Below are 25,490 nucleotides of genomic sequence, written 5' to 3' on the forward strand. Positions count from 1 at the left end.
CCCCCCCTACACTCACAAACATAAAACTCAGCACACAGTACAGCAGACAGCACACGTAGTAAAGAATAGCAGCGGCACGCACACAGAAAGACCACACAGGGTAAGTACAAATAACAATATACACACATTAGAAAACACCACATACATAAGATAGTAATACAAATATATTTGTATATTACAGATAACACCTATACAGTGTGGAAACAAGAACTAGCCGCTGCAGCACTTCAAACATAGGGCGAATAACCCTAACAATTTTAAAATTTTAAAATTTGGACAAGAATTTTTAAAATTTGGACAAGAATTTAAAAGTTTAAAATTAGAACTAAAGATTTCATTATGGTGCTATTACAATAAACTCAAAATTAACGTGTGTGAAGTAATCTACGGGTGGACAGCTATCAACGAAGTAGAAGTTGATAATGACAGGGAGAGTGTTTTAGATGTTAAATTTTGAACTGGGTGCAGTGTGACAGCGACGTAAGCGTTATACACCTGATGATGGCCGTCTGAGGCCGAAACATGTAGTGTAGGGAGCAAGATCAAAGACACAAGAATATATTGTTTGCACTTGAGACGGAGGTTATATCATTTATCGTATGGAGTGCAACAGGATGCTTAAATATAATATTGTAACCAGTAATGACATTTGGAGGACATTTTCACAGATGGAAAATCATTGCTGTTTCTGATCATCAGTCAAGAGCCTTGGCACAAATTTTGCTGAGACCCGATGCATTCCTAAATCTTCCATAAAAATCGTGTGGCACGAACCAAAGGATATTTCAACCCCTTCTGCGACTTCTTGGTCAGTCATTTTATGATATCTATGGATGACATTCTTCACCTGGGCAATCAGAGGTTCGGGTCGTACAGCTGATGGTCAGCCAGCCCACTCATTGTTGTCCAATAAAATTCTTCCATTTTTAACATATATGAACCATCCACAGGTCCTTGATTGACTCAAAGCATTATCACCGTAAGCTTCGTGCAAGACGCTATGGGTTTCTGCAGCTTTCTTTCTTACTTTTAAACAGAATGTAACACAAATTGTTTGCTTCTTTACCAACTCCATACTAAACGTGACAACAACACATTCTGTAAGATTCGAGGCTTTCACGGTGGTGACTATGAAGAAAGCAGTCTTCTGGGATTTGGCACTGTATATGTGGTGTTAACCGACGTTTCGGAGGAACGTCGGTTAACACCACATACACACAGTGCCAAATCCCAGAAGACTGCTTTCTTCAACAACATATTCGATCACAAAAATGGTTCTAAGAACTAAATGGAATGTTTGCTTCCTTGGAACAAGACGGTTATGTAGCTAATGATTAGGTTTCAAGGTCAATCAAACAACACCTAACATGACCAACGTACTGCTGATTAATCGAAATATTTCAGGAACTTTTTGAACACACCATACATGATGAAAGTTTTGTATGCATGTGTGGTCTTCTGGGTTGACAGCATTTAGTTTGGTAAATGGTTACCAGTGTTTATATGGCCACGCCATAGCTCAAGTGGTTAGTTGCTGGCTTTCCGCTGCAGCGGCCCAGGTTCGATCCCGGGTGTGGTCAAGTGGGATTTGTGGTGGGCAAAGTGGTGCTGGGGCAGGTTTTCTCTGAGAACTTCGGTTTCCCCTGCCAATCTTCATTCCATGCCAATCTTCATTCCACCAATTGCTCCACAATCACCCTCACCTGTCATCTGGGGCTGGTACAATAGGCCAGAAGTGACCGCAGTACAAGGGACTTAGTCCCACCCCACTAGCAATAAAAAGATAAAATAATACCAGTGTTTTGGAGAACGAGCTGCTTCCATCTTCAGAGTAGAAGTACTATAAATTTCTTGAAGATGGAAGCAGCAGACTGCTCCAAAATGCTAGTAACCACCTATGATGCTACATGGTATCATTAGCCAGATGACCAAAGTATCAATTTTTCCCTGCTGTGAAAACTTCAAAACAGTACTTACCAAACCCTGATTGATAAAATACTCAAACAAATAAACTAGTCCCAGAGGTATCATGTATACCAGGAGTGGAGGAATTGACTTAAACTTCTCTATTACAGTGAGCAGCTGAGCTGATTCAACTGCTGAAGTTTCTGACTCGGTTACTGATGCTGATGATGGCCGCTGCTGTGTCTTCTCTTCGTCAATATTACTACAATGAATTACTGACCTCCATGCGTGCAGTCGTGAACCAGGAGTTCGAAGCAAAAACCAGAACCTGGAATGAATACAGGCTGTTTGGAGCAACCCATGTTCACAAGCACTACTGCAAGGGAATACAGATAAAGAAAAGTCTCTGAAACTGGAGAACTGACGTCATTTTCTACAGACACTATAAACTGCCCAGTATACAATTTCACACTATCAATCCACAGAGAAACATGGAGACATAACAAAATACACTGTCACACCTGATCCTCGATGGAACAAATGGCTAGATTCATGCTCCAGCATCTTTATTACAGGTTAAAATACTACTGCAACCTTCATGAATTACAATTTTAGGAACAATGAAAGAAAAAATATAATTACAATGAAACCAAACATGATGTAGGTTTTCCACCATAAACCCATATGAAATTTCAATGTCTTAAAGTTGGGTCTGTTATGGAGGACAAAGTCCATGTGACAAAAGAGACAGAGAAGGCTTAGATACTTTGGTTATCTAAACCTTAAGGTAAAAAGATCATTATGCCATGTACCACCTTCCAAAATCTAAATCTGGGTAAGTCTATACAAGGTCAATAAGAACCATATACTATGTAGTAACAATACAAAATGTGCATTAAAATTTAATTTTGTTCATTCCAAAGTGCTACTCACGTGGCAGCCATAACTACAGGAACTATCAACATCAGCAACAGAGAGTCTGCTGCACTGAGGCCAAGTGAAGTGAGCCCAGCATAAGAACTAGCACCCAGAATTCCTGCAGCTCCTGTTCCAGAAGACCATGTTGATATTACATTCCTGAAAGCAACGCAATCAAACATTTCATTGGATTTAATACATTCATACAATAATCTCACATGTTGGTGATTGGACACAGGGTTTTCATTGGTAATTGGACTTACTGGACTCCTAGCTACAAGTAATTACAATGTTCTCATCAATTCATGTACTCTACTTTGCATTACAGCACATGCTAAGCATTCTCATTACACTATGTTTTCAAGAGCTGTTGCCTGGTAACGACTTGCAAAAGGGAGATTCTTCAGTTTCTGTGCTCATGTCATTAGTGGCTGGTGAATGTCTCACACCTATCCCCTTGCTCCAACTGTCCAACTGTCAGAGTCAAAGTTACTTTACAACTGGTGGTTTACCGCCAATCAGTTCGTCTCGGCATCATGCCTCTTGATAATCATGAACACGGTTCTTTCTTAACTGAACCCTTACAGTCAGTCCATGTGTACCATTCTCTCTGATTAGAGGATGGTTTTGTCTCTTCTGAATATGCTTGGCCTCTGTCAAGTGTACATATTGCATATATAGCATGATATTAAAAATTTTTTGTTGTACAATATATACAAGTCCTCTGTCAGTCCAGGTTCTGCAAAGCAGATAATGCTTATCTTACTTACCTCATGTTACAATGGCAGCCTACTCACTTGAATGGTCATAAGCTTGACCGTCACCAAGTTTAAGCCTCTTATATTTTCTATGTCTGGTTTTGCCTTGTTCTGTGGTGCAAACATGGTCGCTCTCATGATTTTGAATCACTTCTGCTTGTCACCTATATAATTTTGTTATATAATTATATACACATGGAAGTTGAAAGCTGTGTGCAAATCCTGGACCATTGTGCACCTTGGAAAATTATTTCCAATTGCTTGCATAATCTTATTTTGTGCAAGCAGCAATTTTAAGAGGCAGGTGGCTACCTATTTAATTAGGTGTCTGCCGCTAATTCCCAGGCAGGGCAAGCATAAGTCATCACCAATCTAATCAGTGTCTTATGTGGGGCTAGTTTAATGTTGGAACTTAAATGCTCACTTCTGAGCAGAGAGCAGATTCTAATAATTGTTCTGAAGGCATTCGTTTCAATCATTTCTATGTGTTGTCCCCATGTAATCCTCTTATCGAAGATTATATCCAGATATTTTACATGACTGATGAAGGGGATATTCCATCCATTAAATGTAAGATGAACCTCAGAGGGCTAAGTCTATGAGAAAAGTAAATAGCCTGAGTTTCATCTTCATTGATTCTTACATTCCAGCGTTCATTTCATGTCTGAATAGCACTGAGATCTCGCTGCAGCTTTCTGAGAACATAATCCTCTTTTCAGTCTGTCGCATATATACAGATGTCATTAGCAGAGAGACCTACACAGGCATCGGAGATTGTACAGAAAACACTACTTCCTACAATTCTTCCACTGTCGCATGCCTATCTGTTGACAGGGAAGCATGTGTATCCAGCCACTGCCACAATGGATATGTAATCATGTCACAATACATACCGCAAGAATATCGTGTAGCCACTATGTGTCAAATCAACCTCAGAAAAAAGGTCATTCAGTGAATCTGATTTTTAACAAACGGGAATTTCTGAAGTAGAAGAACTTCCATTTGTGCAGTACATGCTGCTGTTCCTTTCCAACATATCTTGACTCCTGTTAATAAATTATTTAAAAAAATAATCAATAATTTCTGAGCCACATGGCATAATATTACTTCCATTTTAAAAGTTAAGTGGACACTCAAATTCTGACACTGAATCATAAAATGTCAAGCTTGAAATTCTGCATGCTGTTTTTGCATAATACAAATTAAACTGATCTGTTATTAGTGACACAAATTCTTTAAGTTTTGCAAAGGTTATTTCCACAAACATTAGTGCTTCTGAAAAAAAATGATACACAAACACACACATATACAGAGAGATTCATCCACCTGTCTTCAGCCTTACTGTGCCTACTGGTGAGTACATCACCGCTGAAATGCAGGTTCTATCAGCATGCAGAAGTGTGTTTAACAAAACCAATCTACTTACTGCGCTATTACAGTAACTACTGAAAGAGCTGTCCTCTGATACGGGAACCACTTCATACTGACAACATGTTGTGACATGTCTGCTGAAAGCCAAAACTGTGAAGCCAGCACAGACAGCCAATGTTAGGTAATGGCTCAGTAAATGTCATGTGACAGTGGCCATGTTTATGTATGCAACAAGAGAAGAACTGCTGGAAGCGCTGTTTACTGTGCAGTCCATGCCAAGGCTAGATAATGAGGAACAGGTGCCATTAAGGGACAGTCCTGAGTCAGCAGTTCTTGAGCCATAAGGGAGGGAGGAATAGCCATTGTCAAAAGACCATAACCAGATAATGACTAGACTGTAACAAGCTGAGAACACTACTGTGGTTTATTGTGATGTGTGCATTGTTTTAGTTAGTTGTAATTCTGAGTTGTAAGTGTGCAATAAATCCAAGTACCAATCCAAACCCCTTCTATAGTCACTCAACACGTGACAGTATTTAGAAAAACACGAAGTAGAGTAATATTCTGGGTTTGTCCTTCTGGAACCAGATGTAAATTTTTCTTCTTCAGCTAGGGCTCCAAAATTCTGTCATAAAGTAAGGTAGCCCTCTGATCAGACATCTACAGTGCACTGACACCAACTTCAAAGTTGCATAACAAGATGTGATGAACAACGTCACAATGGATGATCTCTTGGGGTATGGAGTAAATGAGAACTTCATGCTGACAACACCAAACCAGCACCTCACAGTGAAAGCAATGAAGAAAGATAAACAAAATCTTGATATGACTGACAACTACATAAAAACTTAGAAAAGCCAGTGCAGAGAATCAAACACAACTACCCATAAGAGACACAACAACCAATAAGTACGCATACACGGAGGAAAATCCTTGGAACTCCTCAATGACATTAACATTGAATAATGAAATGAAGACCAGTGCAGTGTACACTAACTTAATTGCACAACAATGCACATAACAATTTCTTCATAGCAATTTTAACTTTGTAATTTTACATATAAGCTTAGAAATTAAGCTAACACAGATACTGCCCAGTGTCTAACAGAGAAAGAGCAACTTTGCTACTAAGAATGTAATGAAGCCTGAGAATGATTACTATGGTTGATACACCTTGCTAAAATAAAATACTGCATATGAACACTGAACACCTGTGTACAAATGTTGCACAGAGAGTACACAGGCGTACCAGTTGTAAAGATGCTCAAATACAACATTTCATTTGGGAAATGGAACTATGGATTTAGTATGAAGGATTTTCTTTATCTTAGCGTTGTGTGCCTGAGGATTTATACAACCATCTGTAAGAATTAAGGTTTTATCAATCATAAGAAGATGCTGACAATCAAATTTTCCATAACACGCATTATTAAAAAAACTACAAAATCTAATTCTCAAATTTATGAATACATGCATTTCTCAATAGTACATACCACCATGATTACACAAGCACACAAAGAACACTCACAGGAGAGTGACTGGCCAGAAGAATAAATGGCTGATGATTCACTTGCTACTTGATCATATTGGCAAATGATTAATGATTCATTTGCTACTCAATTAAGATGGCCTAGTTACTGCTTGTGCATTAAAAGCTGATCACTGGTCAGAATCTGGATCTCTGAATGAGCAGTACTAAATCTGTAAATGAAGTGATTAACCATTTACAAGTACTACAATCTTATTAATCTCTTCTGTAAACAAACTTGCTTATTCATTCATAATTTATTTAACAGTGTAGCCAAAAGCCTGGAAAAGTGAATTCCACCATCAAGTGACATTGCATACCTATGTTCAGTTATCAGCACAATCAACCTGTGAGATATTATGCCTGTCACTTATCACAGTTCCAGTTGTCTTTCTAGAATTCTATTCCCTCTAGGCTTGTATGTTATAATCTGTTTTCATATTGCTTCCATTCCTCTTACATGCTGTTTCCAATCAGTTTGGTAATTCTGCATCAATCTGGTGATTACCTATAATTATGATCGGACAGCATACAACATGCAGTGCTGCTCATAAGTTTGCGGTCTGATATTGTTCTATACTAATCAAGATAATGCTCAAGTGTGTGGACCGAATTAGAACAGCGACTAAAAAATTGACACATATTTCACTGAAGTGCATCTGTCAAATAAATATACATGCCAAATTGCTTGCACTATTAAACAATAACAAATTATGTGGGTCCCACATCACCATAGCATGGTATATCCTCAGGTTGTGGATCAACGAGGAACACCCAAACTATGGAGGGTACCTGAAAATATGTTGAATAATCATCTATGGCTAGCAGACAGTGAATGGTCTTCAGCTTGGGTGTTAGTCAGAAGGCTACAACATTTCACACAAAAAAAAAAAAACATACAATATTGCAAAGGATCTTGAATTTAGACACATTTTTTGGCATCCTACAGTCAGGATTAGATTCAGATGACTCTGGACAGCTATTCGGTCGTGGCCCGTCATGAACCCACGGTTTCCATAAAAGTGAGGAATATCTTGATCAGGTGGGTGACCATTAGCTTTTCAAGCAGGACACTGCTCCAAGGTCTTAGTAAGTTATGCAACAGTTAAAGTTAGTACTAATAAATATTGTGATGTGCCGCCTGAAAGCTGGAATATCGGAGTCAGACTGACAATGGCTCGGTAGTCACGTTTCTGCTACAATATGAGCAGCAAATGCATTGTTGTCTGGGTGACAATTAAACGTTACCACATAACATGTACATAGGCAGACTGTTTTACCATGGAAATTAAAACCAGAACTAGTTCAGTTCCTGCGGTAACAAATGGCACAATGGCACAAGGAAGAGACGCGCTAGACAGCAGCTGCAAAGCAAGAGGGAATTCGCCAAGACCTATGAAAAGACGGCTGGACAGGAGACCGTAAAGCGATTTGCTGGATCTCCTGTTGGATTACAAAAGATCAGGGATTGGACATTGTGGAGGAGCTGACCACCTCTGAAATGGAAAAAGAAACTGCTCACAGAGCAGGACCGGTAATACAGAAGTACCGGCCAATCGGCATATTTTAAATCCAGCATTTGAAAAGAGAAAATCTTTGGATGATGATGATGTATCTTGACAGACCTTAACCTCATCAGAGTGCCACTCGGGACGAGCACACTTAAGGTAGAATGAACACCGCAAGAAGAAAAAGAAAAAACCCAGGCTACAGGAAAAGAACATTCCACAGGCAGAAACCCTCAGGAGAGAAAGAACAGCGATACACTGTTAGGCTGTTTGGGATGGACAGACTTAAGGAGGAAGCAATGTGATGTGCCACCTAAAAACCAGAATATCGTAGTCTGAGCGGTTGTCCTTTGCTAGACAATGGCTTGGTAGTTATGTTTCTGCTACAATAAGAGCAGCAAATATATTCTTGTCTGGGTGGCAATTAAACATGTTCGCGTGACAACGCGTACATAGGCAGATCATTACCACTGAAATGAAAGCCAGAGTTCATTCAGTTCCCATGGTAACCAACACGCTAACTACCACTGCTGAAAATGCAAAACAGAACCCTTGAACATGGTGTCTTCTAGACCGTCCGACTGTCAAATAGAACAGACTGAGTGGACAGAAGAAACAAGCAGAGCAGAGCAGAACAGAGGAGACACAGAAGGCAGAAATGAACTAGGGGCAGACATCGTTCCAGCAAGCAGACGTTGAAATCCTTGTTTCAGGTCTTGTTTGAGTGTCATAACTATCTGTAGTTCTGCCTGGTGGAATTTCTCCAACACATCACTTCATCTAATCTGGAACCCATTAATTACTTGTCACTAACTAATTATTGCATTACCTGATATCAATTAAGTACTTACTTATCAAATACTGAACTGTAGGAAAGTAGTGTAACTTCTCCTAATCCAGATCCCAAGGATGTACATGCAACTCCAAGGACTGCAATCCATTCTCTTGTAGAAAGGGCTACCAGCAAGAAGCCAACTGCAGCCAGCACAACTACCATCAGCATTCGTACACTACAAAATTAATAAAGAAACTTATATTGAGTTAAAAAAAGCTCAGCTTACTTACTTCAGTAGACACTTGACTTGTGCACTGAATGTGCTGATATCTAAACGGGCTCAAACAATACAGTCCATGCAGAATATTTACCTGATTTGTTCTGAGGCTGACATGACCTACAATTAAAGAACATGAAATAAAAAATCTCTCATTAAAAGTGTTATAAGATATTCTCATTAATGCATTTACAGAAACCTTGTTACCACATTAGCTTGAATATAAGGTGGGATTTTTGCAGAAAATGTTTCTTAGAAAGAGGGCCTACCTCATTTTCAGGTCTTTCAGAATAAATATGAATATGATAAGGAATTCTAAGAGCTAATTCTAATGATATTTATAACAATACATAGAATTATAGTTAGGGTATTAAATTTTTCTTTCTTTTTATTTCTTAACAGCATAGATTTTATTTATTTTTGCTTATAACAGTCAGAACTAAATGACATATGCGTCACAAAAAAGGGGGTCACGTTATATTCGGGCTTGTATGGTAGGTACTACTATAATTTCACAATTACTGGATATATCACCATAAAATAATGAAACTAATCAGATGTAACGAATACATGGTACATCCTTGCTTCTACAACAATGACAAAGCTGATCCCTCAGCTATCCCACCACGGTTCTTCCTGTGCAGGAAAATCCCACTGCAAATATAACACCCTTTTCCATGTAAAAAGTAGTATTAATCATGAGTTCTATATTTCCACTTCATAACTTTTTTAATGCATTCATTGGCAAAAGTGATTAATTTGATTAATCAAAAATGATTTACTATTGCCGACCCTGCAGTTCAATTCACATTACAAAGCAAAAACCTTACTGCACACTTGGAAAGTTTTATAACTCTGATATACAAACTGATATATTGGGTTTTTGGACTTTATCCATCGTCCTGGTTTTTAAGATAACTAATAAAAACACGACGTTTCGGAAACTGGATCTGTTTCCGTCCTCAGGTGAAGGAAAACACCTATTCTGTTGGGTCCGTTAGAAAGAGCTAGCCTCAATCACTGGACCANCATCGTCAGAATCCTATAGTAACTTCTCATATACAAAGGTTGTCACCAACAAAAACAGAAAGTATGTGCAACAGCAAATTGCGGCAGTGTTCCAATATCAAATATGGTATACTGACACAGTAGTGCCCAGTAGTTGCCTGTAACAAATATGCTACCATATTTTCCAGGACAATTACCAAAGTGTCTAACTTATAGAAGACTGCTTGGACAATAACAACAGGATATGTAATGTGATTCCTTTGAACCATGGCAGTTCAACTGAAAAAATCTAAAATATTACAACCAGGAGAAGCCACCTTTTAAAGTAAGGAGGGCATACTTGTCCTTGCTGTCCAATTGGTGAATATGGCATGAACTCCTAATTCAGCAGACACCATAGATGTTACCAGCAATAGGGTAGGAAAACAGGGAGGAAGCCAAATGGCATTATTCATTATACCTATACACATGGTATGGGTGAAGCTGTTCAGTATCTTTCATATTACCTAACAACACAAGCGTGGAAGTGGCTAAAAGAACTTTCTATCAGTCAGACTGTGCTGTATTACTGAACAGGAGCTCAATGAAAGCACGTATACACTACACTACAGAAAAGAGTGGGACCAGGAGAGAAGATGGGGGTGAGATACTATAATCCAGGCTAATCATCACACATCCCCATGCCCAGAAAAGATACAGAGGGTGGACTAATGAGAAACCAAATTCCTGACACCAAATGTGATATCGCAGCATATGTTCAAAACAGAACATCAAGAGACATGCAATTCCGCTGCAATCTGAGAGCTGATATCCATGGTACCACACTCTCATGGTCTATTGAAAGCAATATCAAATGCTCATCTTTTTACATTATGACATCTGTGAAAAATGATATACAGCACAAAATCCCAAGTCTGCTTCCAAAATCCAGGCATTTGAAGTGGGGCCTGAATTCAGAAACCTGACAGTAGATGTGTTAAGTAGGAAAAGTGAGAAACATAACAAAATTTTACTTGAAAAACCAGAAGACAAAAGACCACTTGGGAAGAACATCAAAATAGATCTTAAAGGAACATGTGATAATGTTGACTGGATTCATAACACTTGCCATAAGTCTAGTGGTGGCTCCTGCAAACATGGTAATAAGCCTTCATGCTGTTAAACAGCTGAGTATTGAGCACTTTCTCATGGATTCTAATACATGAAATTTCATTTTACACACCAATTTCCACATTTCTCTTCCTACAACCTTTTAAATGAAAATTTAATTATTCCAAGTTTGTAGAATTGGAAATAAAACTAGATGTGGTACTTACTGTACAAGGAATGGAAAGAACGGTGCCAGTATCTTTATTGCTAAAGATGGAAGAATATCTGCTAGTAGAATTGCACCAGTTGAAGTTGGGTTACATTCACGAGTTGAATTATCCTCTGAATGTGAAGAACTTTCTTCCTTCAGTTCAAAAAGGCATATTAATATCAATAAGAAAAGCAAAAATGATTAACGATTTCAGTCACTAGTCAATAAATATATATGTCAGTATCAAAATGTAAAAAAAAGTATTCACGCTATAAGACAACTACATAATCATCTTGGAAAAAAAACACATAACATGTTACACCATACAAATGCAAGGTCTCAAGGTTCCCACATGAAAATACTTTCTTCCATTCCTTAGTGCAAACATAAATAAAGTCACAAACCTCTGAATTTTGATTGAAGTTTTGACTGAGGATGTCATGTGCTGCACTCAGCATTACAACATATCCAAAATTATTGCAAAGACCCAGGATCCAATATGCAACTAAATTTCCACACTTTCTTTGATCTTGATCTGGCTGTAAAGGTTCAGTGACACTCGATCTTTGTGGGTCTGCTGACATCTCAATTGCTCTATCTATAAATATAATAAAAAGTGATTACATTAGTACTAACAACAGTCAGTACAAATCAACATACTGGAGGTAACAGTTCCAGCCTCACCTTCTCTAACTTCAGTTTTATATGTTTTGTTACACAGCAGAAATAAATTTATGCAAAATATCAGAAGTATATTTGACATTACTGCCATTTTAAATTTAAAATAAATGTAAAATTTGATTCATGGATGATCACAAATTTTGTCACATCTTAAGTTCTACTTAACATTCACAGCTGAGCTTGAGCCCATATAAATCTCCTGAAATAAGCTTTAAAGTGATCTAGGTCATAGGTCAATACTTAACATGTATTGTGGATTTGGAGGTGGAAATATCAATACATTGATGTTTTCTTTTGTGTGGTGCTTACATTCATATTGTAGAAGTTGGTTCTCTACACAACCTTAGCCACCTACTCTTATCAATATGTTAGAAAAGTAGTCAGACACTACCAGGTCTATTTAAGACAGAAGCCATGTTTCTTGTTGCTTCTGTCATTCTCGTCAGTTCCAAGAGAGTAAGATTCTCCTATTGTATTGCACACATATCTCACCTAGGAACTTTCAGCATGTCAGTCCTGTAAGGTACATGTATCATGGTAATAGCCCATTAGGGTGTAAGACATTACCTTTCCCCTGAATAAAACACACACCCAATTACCACTTACAGTCATGATAACAAATAACATATCCTATATTCTCACAATATACTGGTTTTACACATCTACTTCCCTATACATATCAGACTTTAAATATATCTTTGTCTTTCATCATTTGAACTGGCTCAAATAAATGCAGGAAGTCTTTGGGTTCCAGTATGGTCATGTGCAGGGCCGCATCATAGCTCAAGCGGTTAGTCGCCAGCTTCCCACTGCAGCGGCCTGAGTTCAAACTCGGGTCTGGTCAAGTGGGATTTGTGGTGGACAAAGTGGCGCTGGGGTAGGTTTTCTCAGAGTACTTCGGTTTCCCCTGCCAATCTTCATTCCACCAAATTCTCCATTATCATAATCACCTGGGGCAGGTATAATAGGCCAATCAGTGGCTGCCGTGCCGAGTGGACCCAACTGGACTCCACCCCCCACTTTGGTCATGTGCATTGATGAATCACTCTTGCTGAAACTGTGTGCCACAGGTAAGTTATGAACTCAAAATTGCACAATATTAATGTCTTCAATACACGAATTATGTAACTAGGAATGAGTGAATATTTGAAGATGGTATGGTTGTTGTTAAGTAATCACCTGGGGCAGGTATAATAGGCCAATCAGTGGCTGCCGTGCCGAGTGGACCCAACTGGACTCCACCCCCCACTTTGGTCATGTGCATTGATGAATCACTCTTGCTGAAACTGTGTGCCACAGGTAAGTTATGAACTCAAAATTGCACAATATTAATGTCTTCAATACACGAATTATGTAACTAGGAATGAGTGAATATTTGAAGATGGTATGGTTGTTGTTAAGTTAAGGAGGATGAGATGAGCAGGGCATGTGGCATGAATGGGGGAGAAAAGTGATGCATACAGGATATTGGTGGGAAAGCCAGAAGGAAATAAGACCACTGGGAAGACCATGGTGTAGGTGGATGGACAATATTAAAATGGATCTAGAGAGATAGGATGGAATGGTATGGATTGGATTGATGTGGTTCAGGACAGGGACCAGTGGAGGGCTCTTGTGAACACAGTAACGAACCTTCAGGTTCCATAAAATGCTGGGAAGTTCTTGAGTAGCTGCACAATTGGCAGCTTCTCAAGAAGTGCTCAGCTCCATGTGCAAGTGATGGTTGTTAAATTAACCATTTACTTGTTCCAGCTAAATCATCACATGGACCTTTCCCACAGCACTCATCATAAAAAAAAGCCATTCAGCAGTGAAACCAAAATCGTTCTGATGGAAACACAGTCTGGTGAAACTGGTTCTACTGTTGTACTGAACAGCAAATCCATCAGAGAAGCAATATGAATGCTCTGACTTGGTTTGAAATGTTCTCTCTATAAAGTGTACTTAGTCACATGGAAAGTACATCTACTGCATCTTGAAACAAACAGTCTGAAATCACAATACAACTAGCGTATCTCAAAGAGTTGCCTGTATTCTTGAAATAAGTCACAAAATTGTTAACTGTGGCTTAGGCATTATGCCAGTGAAATGACTGAACATCATTCAGAACAAAAGAATAACTTTCAGTGACAACACACAATTCATTTGTGTTAAGGGCTAACTTGGGTTCATTTTGGAAAGTTGACTGTTGAATTTCTATGAATGAATGACATAGCAGAGCCTACAATTTTTCAAAGAAAATTTTCAAGCATTCTTCCACTGAATGACTAATAGCTTCTAATGTGAATCTATCTGTACTGTACAGGCTGTAATGCTTATATGATATTGTCGCGTGTTGGGCGTATGACACGACAAATAACTTCACGCCGTATTTTATATAGCGAATTTTATTTCACATTCGCACTTACAATCACCCAAATTACAGATTTACGATTACTGCTATCTGCAGTGTCACAAATAGTACACTCCAAATGCCACAACACAACTGACTAGTTGCTGGCTGCTACAGTAGAACTGACTGACTGACTCAGTACAACTGACTGTGAATAGCCTGCTCCTTATGTAGCCTTGATCGGACAATACGGAAAACAGCCACGTAATAGGCACCCTTGTTGCCTGGCGCTGTGTTGCTAGTAACGCTAGCGGTAGTAACCGCTGTTACTACCATAACAATCCTGTTGNTGCTCCCCTCTTAAGACAAAGCTCATCTTGAGCGGTTTCCTTTCAGCTCGCCAGAAGATCACATTCATCCATCGCTTTCTCACATGGCACATTCACTCTCAATGGGGAGGCCGGTTCTTCTATTTTACCGGCTCCTCTTCTGTGTCTGCTCCTTTTTTCGTTTTGGAGGGGGTCGACCCCTCCATAAGGTCCACTTCCTTATCCTCCATAACCCGTTGGCAGTACCAACTAATTGTGTCGCAAACCTTCCACTGAAGATCACATTGCCGGTCGTCTCCCTCAGGCGTAGTAGTTCCTCCACGTCCTGTTTCCTTATGCCCTTGCTGCATTTCCGTTGTGGCTGACACCGCCTCCCGGACGTCTGTCCTGTCACAGTTCCAGTCCTTCCTTTCCCGGCTTCTCGCCCAGCACTGACCCTCATTGAGCATCTCCTTACGGGATCTCCCTTGCGCCGTGTCGCACCTGCACGACTAGTCACATTGCTGTCGGCAGCCAACTTTATCCGGGACGCATGATCTCCTCGGGTCCAAGAATTCCTGAAGATGTTCCTCTTGCGCCATGCCACTCTTGCAGAGCGGGACACCCCCTTGCTGACGACGGCCAATTTATTCTGGGGTCCACAACTTTCCCGTGTCGAATTCTTCATATTTCGTCGATGACGGTCCCTGCGCCTTTTATTCTTCGGTTCTCCGACCGGCATTAGTTCGGCGTCTTGTACGGGTACCTCTCGTAGTTCTGCCGCCTCAGGTTTCCTGTTTGCTGAAGTCGGCTCTTCTTCTTCTGGACGTGCCTCTGTTTCTTGGCAGGCCAACGTCACTCTGACCGGTATCACTGTGGGGACCTCCTCTAGTTCTGCCGCCGCAGGTTTCATGTCCACTTGGCAGGCTGTCGTCTCTTCCTGCCAGGCATTGAAGTTGGCGGCTAATTTCGTCAGCAGGCTATCTGTCTTTTCTTGATAGGAGTCTAATTTCGCCAGGAAATCCTCTTTGTCTTTCCTCCTATTGGCCTCCATTTCTTCCTTGTCCGCTTTTCTATTGGCCTCTGCCTTCGCCAGCATTTCGATTATCTGCTGCATCTCCATTTTGTAGCAGTAAGATATTTGATGCACAATAATCCAATTATTTGTCAGGCGCGTTTAAGTTCGTAAAAATTCTGACACCAAATTGTCACGTGTCTTGAGTTCGAAGCTCGTTGGTCACGTGTGTAAGTCCAAATCCCAATGGTCACGTGTGTAAGTCCAAATCCCACTTCTGACACCAGTTGTCACGTGTTGGGCGTATGACGCGACAAATAACTTCACGCCGTATTTTATATAGCGAATTTTATTTCACATTCGCACTTACAATCACCCAAATTACAGATTTACGATTACTGCTATCTGCAGTATCACAAATAGTACACTCCAAATGCCACAACACAACTGACTAGTTGCTGGCTGCTACAGTAGAACTGACTGACTGAGTACAACTGACTGTGAATAGCCTTCGCTGCTCCTTATGTAGCCTTGATCGGACAATACGGAAAACGGCCACGTAATAGGCACCCTTGTTGCCTGGCATTCTCACACATTGGGCAGATTGGTGTCACCTTTAGTGAAGGAATTGGGGAGTTGGGATGCAGGAATCTTATTCAAGGTTCCTTTGACTGTTTTATTTATATTTTTTTTTTTTTGTTATTTAATGATACTGTCAGTATTGAGGCTATACATAATCAGTGAGAGGACGATTAAAGAATATTGCACAGTTGGTGAAATGAGAATTGGCAAGGGTTACCAAAGAACTCAGACAAAATCTTGCCCCAGTGCCACTTTATCCACCAAAAATCCCACATGACCTGACTTGGAAGAGAACACAGGCCACAGCAGGAGAAGACAGCAATTAACTGCCTAAGCTATGGCACAGCCTCATTTCCAGCAGAGGCAATGAATGGACAAATGGGACCTAGTTTAGTCATTTTGCTGCCTTCAGTTTACTGTAAAACCCATATGACCCACTTACACTTCACTTCTGGACAGCACTGCCTGCCCTTTCAAAAAGCTACTGACTCCTGCCTTGCAGTGTGGAGAGTTTTATTATTTTTGTGAATTCCTCCTGATGATGACAATTCTAATGTCAAAACATGTAATATGCCATTACAAACACAAAAGAGGAAGATTTTTTTAGTGGTGTCCATGTGCATGTGTAAGGAGGAAAAAAGTGAGAGAGAAAGTGTCATGGTTACTTTCAAACCTTAGTGTTAAAGGTTCATTCCATATCCTTCCAACCCAACCCCCTCAGAACTTTTTGTTAAGATTGTAGTCCAAACTGAGATATGCATTTGTGTAAAATTTATTGCTTTATGAGCACTAGAATTCTGAAAACAGACACCCATGTCACAGAACTCATTTTCTGGGCAAAAGTTGTCTTACAAAAAGTGGCATAACTTCTGCAATGAGAACCTTACGTTCCTCATAGAATTTATATGAATAATATATGTAGGATTCAAAGTTCTCACAGCACTGGGATTTCTGTCTTCTGAGATATAATGCCATGTAGTATGTTGAAAGTCAGTCAATGTTTTGGAGGAACATGTCAGCTCCATCTTCAGGGCTGAAGAATAAGCAAAGCAAGAAACCAGCAAGAAGCAGACAGCTTGGCTTATTCTTGAACCCTGAAGATGGAGGTGACATGTTCCTCCAAAACATCGACTGACTTTCACAGACTACATGGCATAACATCCCAGAAGAGAGAACTCAAAAGGACATGTGTTTTGTCACAATGCCTTGTAACCTTCATGTGTTGACAAAACTGTACTGACAACTTTGAATGGCTTCTATACAAGTAGTTTCCTTACAAGAAGATATCTTACTGTATAAATAGCAATATTTTGTAATATATACATAGTTAATTTACAGGGTGGCACACGAAATAATCCAGTATTTGATTTACTATTAATTATTCAACCATGCAATTAACAATGTTTTGTAACATGGTAACTCTTACAGCAGATCATGCAGATCAGTTCTTACGCTTTCCAAGTGCACTAGTGTCATGCTGTTCCTGCTCATGCGCCAGTTTACACAAGCTGGATGATAAAGGGAGACTACAGAACATCACATAAAAGCAGTGTTATTCTTTACTGACACAAGAAGTGTTGTGGTCACACAGAGACAGTGTTTTGCCCATTTTCAAAAGTGATGGGTGCCTTCATTCAAAACAATAAATAAATTTTTATAATCAGATTAATATTGATGGCTCAGTATTGAAGAGGAAATATTGCCAGCCTTCATCTGTAGGTTCTCCAGAGAAAATTGACACTGTCAGAGTGGCACTGCGAAGAAGCCCTAGCAAAGCAACAGGGAAGGCTGCAGCACAACTAGGGATATGACGATCAGTGCAACGAATATTGAAAAGTGATTTGAATTTGTATCCATACAAAATGATGGTGTTGCCTAAATTTACAGTTCGAAACAAACATAAAATAATGGGCATTTGCTGAATGTGCTCAGAATAATGAGGTATCATTCAACAATGTTTGGCTTTATGATGAGGCACACTTCCATTTGGATGGTGCGGTTGGTAAACAAAATGTGTGACTTTGGGCATCAGAAAATGCATGTGTGATTCATGAGAAGGTGCATCATGCACTTAGAATTACAGTGTGGGTTGCCATCTTAAGTGATTGACTGCTAGGGCGAATTTTCTTTGAAGAGACAACGAACAGTGAGCACTATTTAATAATTTGGATAAGTTCCAAACCAATAACTCTGTATATGTGATTGGTACTAGAAAGAATGACCACCTTCATATACCTTCAACACATTTATCATCCTATCAGAGAGGGGTATATTATTCAAATGTCAAGCTATTTAACACTCTGCTGTCAAATACCACAGTTTTGAAAAATGACAGAAAGCAATTTAGTTTTGTTTCACGAAACTATTTGCAAAGTAGCGCATTTTACTTAACTGATGAATTTATTGAGCATGTAAGTGGCTCAAAAGTTAAGAGTTAATAAATGGTCTGTGTGCCTGAATTATACATTGTTGAGACTTGCTTGTTGTAAGTGTAGTAGTATGTATGGTCTGTTTTTGTTATGAATTTTAATATTTTATAATGTAACTGTTGGATGATATGGCTTGCCAGCGTGTGAATTTGATTGTGGTTTCTCCACAACCCATGTGTGTTGTCCTGACAACTTGAGCTATCTGTGTGAGGCCTGATTATATATTTTATTGGACCAAGGACTATGATGTGTAATCATGAATTTGTAATATGTGACATGTTTTATAGCCAGCCCTATGGGGAGATGACTGGAACCATGAAGTGAGTAATAAATGTAAATGTAAATGTTGCGCAATACTTCCGTCCCTCACCTTCTTGCTATAAGTTTGCCATTACAAACTTAGTGGCTCATGCAGGATGGAGCCAGACTGTACACACAGCAAAAATTTAGAGCTTTCTGCATGACACTTTTGGCTTATATGTCATCTCAAACGGATTTCCTGAGTGTTCTGCATGTGGACAGAACTGGCCATGAATAGCTCTGATTTAAACCCATGTGAATACTTTCTTTGGGGAATCCTTAAGGAAATATTTTTTTCCAAAAAACTGCAAACACCAATGGAATTGAGAGCACTAATCATTCGGGCCTGCAGCATGGTAACTGAGGATATGTGCTGTCAAGTAATCAACAACATCACAATTCATGCTGCAGAAGTTGCCAAACATAATGGTGGTCATATTGAACACAGAGGATAAATCTCCATGCATTAGTATTTCTTTTTCTTATGTTTGTTTCTAGTATTGTAATTGAAATAAAGATTTTGTTAACAGATCATATACTGGTTCATTTTGTGCCCCACCCTGCATATTAATCTAAATTAATAAATGTAAAAGATTTAAAAGAAACGTATTGTTTTAAGCTGTCTCATCAATACAAGTTAAGTGACTCTTCACAGTAAAATGCTTTGCAAAACCCAATTCCATTACAGTTAAGTTGACAGATCAGATATTTTTCATAACAGTTACATGTCCACAATATATTATTTTCAATAATATTAAAATACATTTTGAGAAATACATCAAAGGTCAAATTTCAACACCTTAAAAATATAACTGTGCTGAGTATATATGTAAAATATGTCACTGGAGAGGGCAGTTTACTGGCCTTGAAACTAGCATAAAATGAGCTCTGTCTCAATTAGGGCAGAAGTTTTGCCATTTTTTAAGACAACATGCAACCATTAAAAAATTTAGAGTCTGCTCTCTCTGCCATAAAGCAGTAAAATTTGGCAGGAATACTCACTTCTGTCAGGATTACCATCTCAGGTACTTCGGTTCGAACCTGTGTTGCTTTCATATGGACCAACCCTCAATCAGTCAGGAGTTGGGTGGCAAACAAAAAGGAGGAACTTGGGTCCCTAACAATTCAGCAGGAATACTCACTTCCATTAGGATTACAATCTCAGGTACTTCGGTTCGAACCTGTGCTGCTTTCATATGGAGCAACCCTCAACCAGTCAGGAATTGGGTGGCAAAAAAAAGGAGGAACTTGGGCACCTAAGAAGCAGACATATAGATTAATGCCCAGACAAACACTATCAAAAGAATAAAAAAAATGTCAATTTTTGTAGATAATATGCACACAATAAATATTTTAAGCTATAGTGTGCCTGAAAACTAATGAATGATTACGTATAATATAGGACAGTATTTGTAGGAAGTCATCTCAGTATTAGACGCAACTTCAAAGTCTTTCAGTCTGCTTTCTATTAACATTTATTTTACATTTATTTTAGATTTTAATGTGTAGTACATAATCATACTGAATGGTCTGGCTAGCACTACAGTCCATCACCTTATTTCACAAAACTTGAAAACCTATCTTTATATTTGAATACCATTACTTAAACAATGTGCATGCTTCATTCAAATTACAAAGAAGTGGTTTTGGTTGTGAGCTCTTTTTCCATGTTCTCTTACTGACATAAAATATATCTCTTTTCCCTGGCTAAGTCTGCTAATTTTACCATCATAAAATTCTGGAACAGGATTCACAGTATTATAACATCTGTCCATGTCTATTGCTACTGATTTAAAATTATCTTTCACTGTGCTCTGATTTTAGAATCAGTACTAGCAACAGCGTCATTTTCACTTTTATTTGCCAACGATTTTCTAAGTCGTTTTCTTAGGATAATTCTTCATTGGTGATTCCCCTGTAGCTAATAGCATACTGTTCAGTATTTCAAGAGAAACATCTTCTGCTTCCTGGGCTGGATCATGCTTTTCTGTCTCAACTTTTGTACTTCAGTGGCATTTACTCCTGGACTGTGAAATCCCCTCGGGGCACCAGGCAGCACCCCGATGTATTTATGCCTTCCACCTGTATGGAGCCCTGCAGGTGGCGACCTTGTAAATCCCCAAAAGTCGTGAGACCAAAATGAAAGGAAGAAAAAAAAAAAAGGCCATAAGGACCTTAAACTGAAGAGGGACCCCCCTCCAAGGGGATCCCTATGAGAAATGCTTCAGCAGGCAGCTGGAAGCTATGGTGAACCACTAAGGGACCCAGGTGCAGCCAGAGAATCTGCTGCTGAATTTTCAGCCAAAGGCAGGGACAAACCAGTGGTTCGGAACCTACCTGAGGTAAAACCAAAAATTCTATTGGGAGTCAGTAGTACTGACATACCACTAGAGGGGACTAGTACCTCTAGCATACCTGCAGCAGGAGAAGGATTGGGATATCTAGTCACTGGAGTAGGTGGACTCCATCTAGCGAAAAAAGCCTTGTCTAGATGCACCAGACAGAAGTGGAAAAGGGCAAGAGCTGGGGCAAGCAAAGCAGGAACTGTGGACAGTCAGCAACCAGGAAATGCAGGCTTGTCCAAGCAGGGAAAAACCCCCACCAGTACCTTTAAGAGGCCAAGGTTGGAGGTGGGGAGTATCTGATGAGGAGACAATTCCTCCTCTTGTCAACCAGACCTTACCAAATCAGGGACCTCCCTCAGAGGAAACCAGGTCTGATAAAGTAAAAGGAGCTGTGGAAGAAGGTATTTAGGAGAACATCTTTCCCAGCATTACAGGTGGAACACACAGCATACATACATACGTACATACATACACACGATATTTACACATAAAATACGATTCATTCAGAATAATCGACACCACAGCAAGGCCGCTACGGCAATTTTATTTTGACAACTTGCTGAATGAAAAGTAGACGTAGCACTTATTCAGGAACCTTGGATATATAGGGGCCAAATAAGAGGCTTAATGAATTCAGTTGGAAAAGTCTACTCTCTGGTACCTGGAGAAAACGTGAGATCATGCATATATGTTAATAATCATATTAATCCTTTACCCTTGTTTGAGTTCTGTTCCAAAGACACAACAACAGTGAGGATGACAAACACATTGGGCAGAGGCTGTGGGGAGCTCATCGTCACTTCAGCTTACCTTCCATATGACTCAGATGAACCACCACCTTCCAAAGAAGTGAGGGACATCACTGAATATTGCCATCTTAGGAAAAAGCAGCTCATCATTGAGTGTGACACCAACGCGCACCACACATTGTGGGTGAGCACTGACATCAACCCAAGAGGAGAATGCCTCATGGAATATTTGGTGATTTTGAAACTTAATATTCAAAACCAAGGTAACGAGCCTACCTTTGTGGTTTGCAATAGGCAGGAGGTTATCGACTTGACATTAGGGACCAATAAAACAGGAAACCTGGTAACTGGCATGTATCTGATGAGCTGTCCCTATCGGATCTCAGATATATATGCTTTCAAGTAAACAACATTACAGTAGTAGATCAAGCTACTTATAGGAATCCTAAGAGAATCAATTGGGAGTCTTACAAACACAACGTAAAGGTAAATCTGGAGACCATCTCGCAAAAGATACGCACAGCTAAACGAACAGGGCAGTGGGACAACTACAAGGAAGCCCTTACCTATTACAACAGTGAAATAAGGAAAGCCAAGTGATCCTCATGGAGGAGACACTGCAAGAAGATCAATGATGTACCAGGTGGTGCCAGACTCATGAGAATCATGGCGAAACAGGCAACCAACAAGGTCAGCACGATTAAGCTGCCTAATGGCCAGTACACTCAAACAGGAAGGGAGATGCTGAATTAATTATATAGATTTCACTTTCCTGAATCAAAATTGATTGATAATTTGGACAATGGACAGGGTCAGCAAAACCTGGGCACTTGCTAAAGCAAGACGAACAGGGTATACTGGAACCTGGCCAAAGTCATGATTAAACAATCAAAAATCAGATGGGCACTGAATAACTTTAGACCATTTAAGTCAGTTGGAACAGATGGAATTGTACTGGCACTTTTGCAGCAAGGGGCAGAACTCTTAGTTCCACACCTATGCCGCATATATACAGCCTGCATGGCATATGGTTTTATCACTACGGCATGGAGGCAAGTTAAGGTGACATTTATCCCAAAGCCTGGGAAACTAGATTACACTGAGGCTAAGGCTAATCATCCTATCAACCTGTCATCTTTCTTTCTGACAACAATGGAGAAATTAGTGGATAGGCATATCAGGGACAGGGCATTGAGGACATAACCTCTACACAGAAACAAGTACGCCTACCAAACACGTAAATCTACCGAAAGCGCACTACACAATATGGTAACACGCACAGAAAGTGCAATTGAGCACAAGGATATTGCCTTAGGAGCATTCCTTGATATAGAGGGAGCTTTCGATAGAACCTCATTTGATATAATCAAACAGGCCACTGGAAAGCATGGCATAGAGCCTGCAATATGCAAGTGGATCAGTGCTATGCTAGAAAGCAGAACCATAGCTGCCACACTAACAGGAGAGACCCTGGGGGCGTCCGCATCTAGGGGCTGTCCGCAGGGGGGCATGCTCTCGCCTCTGCTGTGGAGCCTGGCCATTGATGATCTTCTGTGGGGACTTAATGATGATGGGTATTATACAGTAGGATATGCCGATGACATAGCAATCCTTATAAAAGGAAAATTCCTTTCGACAGTATCAGAGTGTCTTCAAACAGCTCTGTACACGGTCCAATGATGGTGTGAAAGAACAAGCCTATCCATCAATCCTAATAAGACGGTAATTATACAGTTTACCCGGAAGAGAAATATAAAGGGCCTTAAGGAACCAACCCTCTTCAATAAGACGATCCAGCTCTCCATCGATGTCAGGTATGGGAATCCACATTCTCTATCAGAAGAGCAGAGATATTCCTGTCATTAATTCCAATAAGATATGATACATACTTAATGCTATGCTACAAGCCATAAGATCGTGGGTTCAAATCCCGATGAGGTCAATCGATTTTTTTCAGTTGACCAAATCCTTCCAGCCGCACTAGGCCCTGGGGTTTACTCAGCCTCTAACAGAAATGAGTACCAGGAATTAATTAAATAATTTTCCTGGGGAGTAAAGCACGGCCGGCACGTAAGGCTGACAACCTGACCGCCATCTTTGAGCCGACTGTCTAGATAATGTGGGACCCTCAACGTCTCACAACCCTATGGACCTTCACAGCCTGGTACAGGGATAGCTTTACTTTCTTTCTTTTTTCTTTTTTTCCTTTGTTCTCGATTTCAATGTCTGTGTCTCTCTTTCTGATGTGAAACATAACTGGCTTGATTGGTTTAAGATTTTTACAGCAGTGACAGTACTGTCTTCTGGGATGTAATACAATGTAGAGTGGTAGAAGTTCACAGACATTCTTAAGAACATACTGCCTCCATCAGTAGGGTGAATGGGTAAGCCAAGCAAGTGGCCACCATTAGGCAGGCAGCATGCAAAGTCCTTTGGTTGCCACTTACTTCTTGCTGGTCATTTGCTTTGCTTACTCTTAAGCACTCAAGATGGAGGCAGCAGTTCCTCTGGAACATACATGAACTTCTACCAAACAGCATGGCACTAAGTCCCAGAAAAGTACTCTTCATATGCCAACCTGTATTACATTCTTTTTACATCTGCAGCTTTTGGTTTGAATTTGTAGTTCAAACAACATTTTTAAAGGCTAAAACGATGTGGCAGACAAACATGTTTGGGATACACTGGTGTAGTGCACAAGGCTACTCTTAGTGGAAAGATTCTAATTACAATATGCACTCTCTGTTTATCATTTGAATGTTGCTACACACCTGCTTCCATCAACTCTGACCTCAAATTTGTTGCATACTTAATGTCTATTACAAAAGAATCGCCACTTCCGATTATGATGAACATGTTATAACCTAATCCAACAAAACATTAAATAACACACTTAACCTATACTTTACCACGTACTGCACTTATACTTACTTCCTGGACCGTTAAGTTCCATTTCACAATAGACAATAATACGAACTGGCGAAAAATACCAACATCTAAATCTGAAATCACTGTGCAATTTTACCAGCACTTAAATATGCTCTACAACCACGTCAACATGTATCAACATCCGGTTTCTTTTTTACGCGTTGTCCTGATGGTCCTGATGGTCCTGATAGCCATCTGTGTAAGATACCGTTAATGGGCGAAAAATAATCTTGGATTATGCACAATTATACACTGATTGCACTTAACAAGTTTACTACTTCCATGTATAGCTTCATTCATAATTCGTAAACATCACAATTCCTGCTGCTCCCGAAGATCATACTTTCGTGCAATCCCTACTTGAGGCTCGAATACAGCAGCGATTTCCAAACATTTCCTGAAGACACTACTGAAATATAAAAATATATGGCGCACCACACACCGTTTCACACTAACAGTCTTAACCGCATACT

At 39.7% G+C, this 25,490-nt stretch overlaps 1 protein-coding gene across 3 annotated transcripts in view; it reads right to left on the minus strand.

The window, feature by feature from the left end:
• The window catches only part of LOC111868292 (battenin), a 41,689-nt gene extending 16,211 nt beyond the window's left edge, over nt 1–25,478 (minus strand). The window contains exons 1-7 of one of the 3 annotated variants that reach the window (XM_023858820.2): nt 25,021–25,478; nt 13,209–13,315; nt 11,753–11,946; nt 11,365–11,501; nt 8,840–8,998; nt 2,839–2,982; nt 1,978–2,233 (exon numbers count right to left, since the gene is read on the minus strand). In XM_023858820.2, the coding sequence (XP_023714588.1) occupies nt 1,978–2,233; nt 2,839–2,982; nt 8,840–8,998; nt 11,365–11,501; nt 11,753–11,946; nt 13,209–13,293 (975 nt within the window). In that variant the 5' untranslated portion in view covers nt 13,294–13,315; nt 25,021–25,478. Of the gene's footprint in view, nt 1–1,977; nt 2,234–2,838; nt 2,983–8,839; nt 8,999–11,364; nt 11,502–11,752; nt 11,947–13,208; nt 13,316–20,137; nt 20,252–25,020 lie in introns of all 3 variants that reach the window. The other 2 variants (XM_023858822.2, XM_023858821.2) reach the window with 2 other exon arrangements.
• Between the last annotated feature and the right edge of the window lie 12 nt (nt 25,479–25,490).

The sequence above is a fragment of the Cryptotermes secundus genome, unplaced genomic scaffold (genome assembly GCF_002891405.2).
Source record: "Cryptotermes secundus unplaced genomic scaffold, Csec_1.0 scaffold1115, whole genome shotgun sequence".
NCBI lineage: Eukaryota > Metazoa > Arthropoda > Insecta > Blattodea > Kalotermitidae > Cryptotermes > Cryptotermes secundus.